The sequence below is a fragment of the Fopius arisanus genome, unplaced genomic scaffold, assembly GCF_000806365.1.
Source record: "Fopius arisanus strain USDA-PBARC FA_bdor unplaced genomic scaffold, ASM80636v1 scaffold00001, whole genome shotgun sequence".
Classification (NCBI taxonomy): domain Eukaryota; kingdom Metazoa; phylum Arthropoda; class Insecta; order Hymenoptera; family Braconidae; genus Fopius; species Fopius arisanus.
Window position 1 is genome coordinate 5,025,772 of NW_011887740.1, and position 10,194 is coordinate 5,035,965.

General features: G+C 37.6%; 2 protein-coding genes across 5 annotated transcripts in view; one reads left to right on the plus strand and one right to left on the minus strand.

The window, feature by feature from the left end:
• The window catches only part of LOC105264552 (ankyrin repeat and SAM domain-containing protein 1A), a 34,923-nt gene extending 30,834 nt beyond the window's left edge, over nt 1-4,089 (minus strand). For 3 of the 4 annotated variants that reach the window (XM_011301519.1, XM_011301510.1, XM_011301497.1), the window contains exon 1: nt 3,849-4,083. In XM_011301519.1, coding sequence (XP_011299821.1) covers nt 3,849-3,952 — 104 coding nt within the window. In that variant the 5' untranslated portion in view covers nt 3,953-4,083. Of the gene's footprint in view, nt 1-3,848 lie in introns of all 4 variants that reach the window. The other variant, XM_011301505.1, reaches the window with a different exon arrangement.
• Nucleotides 4,090-4,178: 89 nt separating this feature from the next.
• Nucleotides 4,179-8,659, plus strand: LOC105264614 (transmembrane 7 superfamily member 3). Its single transcript, XM_011301610.1, has 8 exons — nt 4,179-4,391; nt 4,782-5,114; nt 5,385-5,653; nt 5,712-5,883; nt 5,945-6,112; nt 6,193-6,345; nt 7,187-7,447; nt 7,515-8,659. The coding sequence occupies exons 1-8, from the start codon at nt 4,295-4,297 to the stop codon at nt 7,733-7,735; spliced, it is 1,674 nt and encodes a 557-aa protein (XP_011299912.1). The 5' UTR covers nt 4,179-4,294; the 3' UTR covers nt 7,736-8,659.
• The last annotated feature ends 1,535 nt before the right edge of the window (nt 8,660-10,194 follow it).

A 10,194-nucleotide genomic window follows, 5' to 3' on the forward strand; every position in this document is an offset into this window, starting at 1 on the left:
AAAATTGAAATGACTCTTGCGGATAGGAAAAAAGCCGGCACGTGCTTCCCGTTACGTTTCAACCACAAGAGAGTCCTCTCGACTTCCTCCCATTCCTCTTTTCTCTCCTCTACCCTGTGTTTATTCTCCTCGCCCTGGTGAGAGGGCCGTCGGGATCATGACACTCAAAGCCAACTACTCAGTCATTCGTAGATTCAACCCCCCTCATCGTCCACACACCCCACATCCCTTTCAACCGTCGCAGGATGTCTTTCTGCATGTGTTTGTATCACTGATCCTGGTTGAAAGGATGAGAGGTGGAAGTTCCAGAAGAAAGCCAAGGGGCAAATAAACGTCGCATGCCCATTGGGGACATTTGACTCCTCCATTCATCGTATTCACTCCACTTGTCCAACGTTTCTTTAATTAAACCTCACCCCAGCCACATCTTCATCCTGAAGATCTCCAGCAAAAAGTACATCGACATTTTACTTCTCACATCTCTTCTTCTTTACCCTCCCGCCACCTCTTCCCTCCTTTTTTTTTTCTCCTGCTGCTCCAGCCCTCCAGGGTCTCCAGCTCTTCGAGGGGACAGTTGGCTGGATACTTTGGATTACTATCTCTCTATCTCAGTTTGTACCTCGAAATGTGAGTAAAAACAGTGAGGAAGTAGTGAGATTTTTTTCCCTTTGTTTTTTTTTCCCCCTTTTTTAAGGATCTTTTTGCTGGGAACTTAATTAAGAGTGCAACCGGGGATGAGATCAGAGTTGCGGAATGGATTTCTCGAGCTACAAGTGGAGATGAGGGGGAAGTGGCTCTTTGACCTGCGATTATTTTTACTTGTTTTTTTAGGAGTGTTTCATCGTGTTACGGGAAAGGTTTTTCCGGAGTTATTTGGGTTGAATATTATTTTTATTCGGTGTGCATTGCGTTGTCATTGTGATGATGAGAGGTGTAATTATTGGGGCAGAGATAAAAGACATGTTTTTGGGATGCCTTTGAAAATATTTTCCTAACATGCAAATTCAAAACCAAACTTGAACCAATCCATCTGAATTATTCCATCAAGTTTCTACAATGGGAATTTTTTTTTTTTGTTAAAAAAAAATCGATAAATTTGAGGCGGGAGGAGAGAAGTATCTGGGACTTGCGCTTGTCTCGCATAACTGTACACATTCTCACATAGAGCTGGTGAGGCATCAATCGATAGTTTCCTCTGGCGAAGAGGAAAAACGATATGAGACGAGACGTGTATTCCACCCTCGTTGGATATAACTCGGATAAATGCCCATCGAATAAACGAAACGAGTGGGCTGCGCCCTCTCAGCCCTCCTCTCTATTTCTCACTTATTTTTATGGGTTTCCCCCTTCTCCCTCATTTTTTTTATCTCCTCAAACATCAAAGGAGATGCGAAGAAATCGACCGGAGTGGGTATGAATCAATTAGCGATCTCTAGACACGTAGGATGAAAGGAAGTGGGCTTTGTAGTTATGCGGAAAAGGTAAAAGCGTAATGGGTTGGACGAGTGGCAATTCCCTCGGATGTTTAGCAACGCTAGTTGAGGTTAAAGTGTCACACGTTACCTTAAGGTTTGAGAAATGAGCAATTAGGGAGTGGTAATAAATTTAAAAGGGGAGGGGACTTTAATTAATCGGGTTAATCACCCACTTAACTCACAATAATTTGTATCCAACAGCAAGAATATTCTACTATAGTTTTTTCATTCTCATTTTTGTTATGTGGTTCCACATAAAATTGATTGTTTTTATTAAATTCAGAGAAAATTTTACTGTTAATATACGAAAAACGCAAACATGGTTTATTATTTATTAATCATGTGATTAATATTGAGGTTTTACTGAGGTTTACCGAGTGTTCACTGTTCAAATGTAACGGAGCACATGAAAACTGATGAGTGGACTGATTCATCGTGAATAAAACATATGTGGGAAGACTCAATTATCGAGTACCAAGGCTGAGAAGTGCAGAGTCGTGTCAGCTGACACAGCTTTGAACCCGCTCTTCGATTTTCATCGTCAAATTGAAAGGGGAGTGGGTCAATGGCTGTGAACTAGCTGCATTATGAAAATGAGTTCCATATCGATGTACAACTTGACATTGTTCATGCGATAATTAGTGTGAAGGGCACTGAGGGTGGATTACAGAATTGGAAAATAATTCCGTGTAGATTTAGCATTGATACGAGTGGCGTTTCATGAATTATTTAACGAATTGTACGCTCGACGGTTGTAAATTTCCGAATCACTGTGGAACAAGTTGTTAAATGGATTAACAAATTACTCGCATTCGGTGGGAGTGAAAATTTTTTATCCATTTCAATTTGGAGCAGATCAACTTCCGATTTAGGATAATTGAGTAGGAGAACAGATCTATTGGTAAATCCTTTCAATCACTTTTATTCTGAAATCATTTGATCACTGCATTTCCATTTCATTCACTTCCTGCTTTTGGTCAGTTCTATTCAGAATAGGTTACGATATTTGGAACTGAGAATTCACACGATAATTTTTCATTTATTGATCCACCAGAGCATTGATTTTTCTCCTCACCGGATATTCGTTATGGTCGAGTACGAAAATTTCTCATTGAGCCTCTTGTCCTATATCGAGCACTCTCAAGAACAGACTCGGCAGTCACTGGAGAGTGTTCCACCTTATCACCGAGCCCAAAAATAAATAGACAGTCTCAAATAGATTCCATTATCGCTGACTCAAAGACGATGGGCAAGACTCGATAAAAATTTACTTGACAAGCTCATCCCACTGGGAAAAACCCGAGGAAATTGATGAAGTAGAGTGAGAGCCTTTAAAAAGAAAGTGTAGAAGACAGTGGATAAACATGAATTATAGGAGCTATTGTGGCACATGCCAGAACTTTAGAATTATGTGGAAAAACGGATGCGAGGGATCGATAATTGAGTCGAACTTCAATTTACCTCTGCAGTACTCACACCATTTTTTATCTCTTTATTTATATTGAATGTGTCATTCAGTTTATTTTTTTTTCAACGGAAGCTCGAGAAGGTGGATCGTAGGCTCAATGCCATGACACAACTTCAGCTCGCATGCAATACTAACACTGCAATATCACCATGACTCATTCTCAACTGAGTTTGAAATTGTTATTGCTTTGCCGAGTGATAACGAGGAAACCCATGAAACCTGCCACGCTTCCTCGTTATAACTCAGCCCTGGATTCGTCATCTGTTTCAAATCCGCTGGGAAAGAATTTGAAACAAGTGGATGACAATGATTCAGCTTGAACAAAATTAGAATGCAAAGACTATTCGCAATGAAACTCAGAACAATTAACAATTTACGTACGACCTATTTAGCTCATTAAATTATACAAATGACTAAATTGAAATTTCCACCGACAGACATTCTCAAAATCTAAAAAAGTACTGGGGGAGGAATTTCCTCACGATTGAAAATCCAATAAATGTTGGGCATAAAAAAATAAATCATACAATACGCCAATTTCGAATATACAGACCCACGAATGAAATTAAACACAAGGTTCGATCCTCCTAACCTCAATCATCGCAATTTCTGTAAATAATTCATTCATTGAATTTTCATCTCACCAATGATCTGATCTCTGTGGTTTTCTCCTGGGACTTTTAAGACAATGCATCGATACAAGGAAAATCATTACAGCAAACAAGTGGAGTACAACCTGATTCTCTCCTGCAATTAACTATGGAGAGATCCTGAGATAATTAGCTGAGTGCCCCGAGGGCTCTTAGGGTGTAAAAAAATGTTCTAGGAATAGTCTGTCATTTGGGAGCTACAATAATGAGAATAAAAATAATTTGAGAGATTATTGTACACTGGTTAACACCCACCTTGCCAGTGGACCACTCCTTTTCGCTCGTTGTCCAAGTATTTTCTCCACAACAGTGACATTTCCACTTCTCGCTGCCTCCAGCAGCTCCTGATCCTTTCCCATCTCCCATTTACGAACTACAAACCAACAGACACATCAAGACACACCTGTGCAATACTTGATTATTCGGATATTTTACTACGAAATTTACTCGAGTTTCATTGATCCAACGTGGCCATCTTGGGGCCGACTGATCTGACACCTTGTGGTGGAGAATAAAAGTTGGGAAAACGAGAGGATCAGTAGTGGGTATTCCCCTTACGTCCTGTCATTTAGGAGCCTTGGGGGAGGGGAGTAACAGCTGTTGCGCCGTACCACAAGCGAGTGACTTTTTGACGTTTTCACTGTTGTCCAAGGCATACAACAACGCATTCTCGTTATCTCGGTTGATAGAAAGTTTATTAGATGGAGAGGGTTAGAGGACCATTGGGGATTGTATTTTGGGGGATTTTTATTGGTGTTTTCGTTTCGACTGGAGAGACTCTGCTCCATGATGCCTCTGGTAAGAAAACATAACCTCTGCCTCCAATGTTTTGTTGACATTCCAATACAATGAACTCTTCAATTGTCAATTACGTGGAAAAAATTTGTTTTGAAAAATAAAAAATTATCTTCAATTCCAGGAATTTATGTTTAAAATATGTTGAATATGAATTTTGTATATTTTTTTATAAATTGGAGAAAAATATGAAATTTGCCGATATTATGTATTTTTCTTGAATTGTTATGTATTTTTTCATATATGTCTACAGATCAGGAGAATAGTCTTAATAAATTATTTTTTTGTATTCATTTGTTTGTGGAATAATTTTTTTATAATATTGTCGCGTTGTTAATTTTTTTGTGATAATTTTTTTTTATTGTTCTTGCGTTTTTTTTCCACCAATTACAGATTACCCTCGTATCAATATTTCAATTTCTGATTTCACTGCGTCCGATGTGAATGGACGGGCATTTTCTAATCAAGTACAACTGAGGGCAAACGCAATTACTGTTATCGATGTCGTAAATATTCCGCCGGTAGTTTCCTTCATGATTGTTCAAGTACATACACAGGACCGGAATATTACCGTTTCGTACACCACTGGGTTCGGTAATAAAACAAGTGTCACTGGGTCGAATGTGGGACTGGAGATTGATCCCAGGAACCATCAGATTTTTGTCAGGAATGATAACGATGCTGGATTGCAGGCCCTGGTGGCAGCCGTGGTATATCCTAGAAACGGTTGGTATTTCATGATCTGCATTTATCTTTTCCAAAAGTGGAACGTACATTGATAAGTCTCACAAATGACATGAGTGTGATGATAATCCGATTACACTGAAATAACTCTGTGACGTCAAAACTATTTTATTTTCCATCGCTTCCACATCTGTTCATTTTAATTCCACAATAAATTTTATCTCTTTTTTCTCTTGATTCTGAAAACACTTTCGAACAATACCAATATATTGGGGATCCATTCGATTTTATTACATTGAATATATTGTTCAGCTCCAATTCCGGGAGGCTGTAACATGGAATTTAATATCGAAACATCACCATTCCTGAAAATATCTGCTGGTAATTCGGTGTTAAACGTCGATGCCCAGCCAGCCTCATCAATTGCACCGAATGGAAAGCAACTGCCTTGTGAAAAAAATCAGGTCACTTACGAAACATATCGTCTCTACCTACCCGGATGGGATTTCACCAGCGAGACGTATTTTTCCTCGATATCGAAGATGTTGACTGTGAAGAACATAACTGAGTTTGGACAGAGAGTAATAAATAAATTAACTAAGACACTCTTTAATTTCTACAGTAGAATATTAATTGCAGGTGCCACCAGCTGCTCTGGCATCTCAAATGAGAAGAGTCTTCAGTGCGTACCCAGGAACAGGCTCGGTGTACGTTATGATAGCGACTTATAAAAATTCATCATCAGCATATATCCCAGCTTTTTCGTACGCCTGCAGTCCATTGTCAAACCCCAAGTCCTGTTCACTTCTAAGTATGCGAGAAATAAATCACTAGTTGCCTTTATCAAATCAATCGAAACGATTCACTTTTAGGTACATCAATCTCTAAAGTCATCTGCGCCACAATTTTCTTCGTCGGTCTTTTCCTCACATTCATTGGTCATGTCTGGTTTTGTGCTGAAATGTTTTTCTTGGGGACGATCTCCGGAGGGATCATTGGACATATCTGTCTGGCTGCTATCGGATTTGAAGACATTTCCAGTGAGAGCAATCAATTTAAACCATGACATCACTTGTATTTTATTGATCTTTTGTTCTTAATCAGTGATTCTTGCTTTCAGCTCAACTTGGATTAGCTCTTTTAATAGGCGCAGTGACAGGAATAATCTCGATAGCTCTGTGGTACTCATATGGGATGCCATGCATTGCCATTCTTCAAGCTTCATTATCCCTCGGTGCTTTGATAGCTAGTATAATTTACTTTAGCATTCCCGGTAAGTATCTCACATTGACAGTACATTAAATACAATAACTTAATAACGCATTGAATATTCTCGACAACTATTTATTCCGAATATCATCCCCAATCCAACAAAGTCATGCGCATTATGAATAATTCATTGACTCCGTTAACGTAAAAAAAGGATGATGATAAATTAGGCAATTGGATGATACCACCCCCAGGGAAGCTAGTTGCAAATTACAGTATAATAATGAAAGAAAGGTTTAAATCCACGCAGTGAGTGGGGAGAAAAGAGAATGCCGAGTTGAAGGGATGAAGAGCAACCGAAAAGCAGCCTCCTTCTGTATTTTTCCCCAGTTGGCCCTTTCTATCAATGTTAGCCACTCATGTGGAAAGCCCCTTCCAGGGATAGAGAGAGAGAAAAAAAAACTCGCCTCCCGCCCTTTCTCACCATAACGCAACTCAAGCCAACCCTTAGTTTCTGGCCACCCTCGTTCCATACACATAGAAATTTTACGCAGTCATTTTGCAAGGGAGAAGGGAACCACGCGCCTAAAAAATAGGGGCACACACGCATCAGACTCCCACGGAGGCTATAACCAGCTTGAAAGATTCGACATTTACCTAATTGTGTCCCCAATATTTATTTAGTATGTAACCTATTTGAATTACACGCTCGGTACATGGGTTATTGCATCAGGCGCAAATGTTTGGCGATACGGGGGGGAAGAAGGGGAGGGGGGGAAATGGACAGGGAATTAAAATCACCAGTACTTGCGTGAATTTGTAAGGAAAGGAAGAATACTTGGAGAATTCATGAAATGATGGCGAACTTTATCGGTTCTCCACTGATTTAGTATTTTCCTTTTCAGACGGTATACCTCTGTTCGAAAGCGATGCAAATTTCTGGCTCGTTTATGCAGCTATTATGATAATGGTACCTCTATTACTCTGCATATTTCCATTAAGCTCGAATATCGTTTGCTGTGCATTCGTTGGTGCCTATACAATTGTTCTATCAATCGATTACTGGACGGGATCCAATCTCAAGTACATTGTGATCAACACAGAGCGTCGGATCCTAGTTAGTGAATTCAATGTTGCGACAATTCAGCCACCGTTTCAGGGAAAAGGTAGGATTGCTGGAAAATTTGGCGATTATTTGTAATTATTGTCATTCATTTTTTTATGTTGTTGAAGATGTGTGGCTGGTGGTCATTTGGTTCCTACTTGCTATTTTTGGAATGAAACTTCAGATGAAGAAAATGAGTGGACGACCACCTTTTCCAAGCCCTGCTAATTACACTACGATTAGAACAGAAAGATCTCCACTTATCAGTGGAGTGAGAAATGGACGGCGAGTACTTGTTTTGAGGCGAAATGATGAGGTTTATCAAAGTTCTCTCTGCTGCTGGCATTGAAAAGTCGATTGAAATATTTTGGGGAAATTTTCACCCAGTGCTATGTATAAATGTTCACTCCATTTGTTTAACCAATGATAATTATAATTTTTGAGGGAGTGCACGGAGAGAAAAATACAGGAAGAAGTTCGTGACTGGTCATGTGATCGTGGGCTGAAGAATGATTTTCATTTTTATTTCAAATCACGGGAAAAAAATAAGAGATCGTCAGGAAATATCTATCACGTATTTTTTTTTAAACTCGTCAAGCTTACGGATTTTTAAGAAAAAGTCCGCCAAGAAATAAAAAGAAAACGTGAAGATTACTCAATTTCACGTAAATTCTACGTGACTAGAGCCGTACGTTTTTACGGTTTATTTTTCTCTCCGTATAGAGGCATGATTCATTGAGCTGTCAAATGAAATATGGAATATTGATAAAATGGCTGTTGCATCGTGTTGACTGTGACATAAATGAAGAGTGGGAGAGAAAAAGACATGTAATTATTCGTCAATTTAAAATGAAATAACATTTATTGAATTAAGACAGTGACATCTAACAGTTGGTACTAATTATTTCATTACTTTATCCTTTTTTTGTGATTTTTCGTTTCTTCTACTACTTACAATCTTAGAGGTAATCACAGCAACAATATTATCTCATTATTCACAACACTTACATAGATTACTGCCGCAATTAATATATTATGTTATTTTTCATTGATAATTTTTTAATTTTCCTCTTGCTTATGCGCGTACACTGTATTTTCGTATTGGTTTTTTTTTCCGTTTTTCTCTCGATTCTCATTTAATTACTACGTACAATAAGAATCGTGTACCACTCCCGCATTTTGTTTTGCTCGCGAGGTGACTGGTACGGTGATAAATATTGCTGGAAGTTGAGTTCTGATGGTTTTCGAATAAAGTTTTTCTGTTATTGAGAAATTATGTGTTATTGATTGACCTTTGTACAGTTCTTAGGTGGTACATGTCTAGAAATAATGAGATGATTGATTGCGTTTGGGGATTTGGAATTGGGTGTAACAAAAAGATCAATTACACAACTTTATGGCGATTGGTCTGATATCTCTGCATGTTGTAGGTTTACAGGAAAATGTCACAATACCTTTTTTTTTTTGTAGATTACACATTTTGTTGTGGACCTGTTTATTTCAGAGATCTTCGTTACGTGATGTGAGGAGCCGTTTCAAACCGATGAAGGGATTTTTTTTTTTACAGAAATGATTTATTTAAATCCAAAAATCTATACTCCAAGATTTTTTCCGATACATTTCACTACCAACTTGGGTTTTAATGCGTATACTTTTCAGTCAAAAGAATCCACGGACATGATTATTTTAAAGTTGGAAGAAAATTTAATAATTTTAATCATCTGCATTTTATGTAGTGGCATTTAATTTCTGTCCCCTCAAAAAATAGAGAAGTATTTTATTGTTTTTAAAAAATGCTCATTGGTATTTGAGTAACTCTTGAATTCGGATATCTCAATCGCTAACTACTGCATGATAAGTTGAAGTATAATGAAATCATGGTGTCTTAATCGTCCCTTAAGTAGTGAAAATGCACTGCATCTTTGGTTAAAACACACACGCTGAAACAATTTTACATTAATGAGTGCCTTTTCGTGAGGAAGCACTTTCCAATTATCACGTTCAACGAAACGTTAACACGGAAGTGGCATGGGCAGGTTTAATTTTATGTATATACATATATATTCTGTATATTCTATATAAATCGTGTCTTCAGCCACCCCTCGAGTAGTTTTTCCAACGAGGGTTTTCATATCTCCCATCCACCAAATATTTATCTCTTTCATCTCGGAGACTGAATTTTAGACACTAAAAATTCTGTATTTATCTTCTTGCTATATACTTTTATTGCTACAATTTTTTTTTTTCATTCATTTCATTACCTTTCATCAGTATTATTAATTAGTAACATTGTCGTCGTTAAATTCATTTCACGGGATTTTTTTATCTTTTCATTTTGTTCCAAAAATATAAATTTAAGAATCAATGTACATTATTTTTTGTTTTTCATTTTGCGAATGTACTTTTAGCATTTTCGTGGTTTCATCGTTACTTGGGTCATTAATCTCACCTCCCCTACATGTTACATTTTCCATAAAAATTTGTTAAATACTTTTTTGTATCCTTAATCGAGAAGGTCGCCTCCTACTGACTTTAATTATCATTTAATTGGTACTAGAGTTCATAATTCTTACATTTTATGATACACAATTCATTATAATCGCATCGATAATTCAATTAATCCCTCAATTAATTTTATTCTGCTCTGTTAATGAATATCTATTTATTGACTGCAACTATGAGATCGAACGTACACTCTTTACCATTTATTTTCCCCCTCGTTTATCTCAATTCTACCATTCTACATTGATTGTTGTGAAAAATTTGGCTCTGCGTTTTTTCTCTGGTTATTCCCTATAAATTATTCAT

Bases quoted from the DNA above. Each gene is read 5' to 3' on its own strand.
- LOC105264614 (XM_011301610.1), top strand. From the start codon at position 4,295: ATGGAGAGGGTTAGAGGACCATTGGGGATTGTATTTTGGGGGATTTTT. The intron at 5,115-5,384 runs GTTGGTATTTCA...TATATTGTTCAG, and splicing joins CGTGGTATATCCTAGAAACG to CTCCAATTCCGGGAGGCTGT. The intron at 5,654-5,711 runs GTAATAAATAAA...TATTAATTGCAG, and splicing joins TAACTGAGTTTGGACAGAGA to GTGCCACCAGCTGCTCTGGC.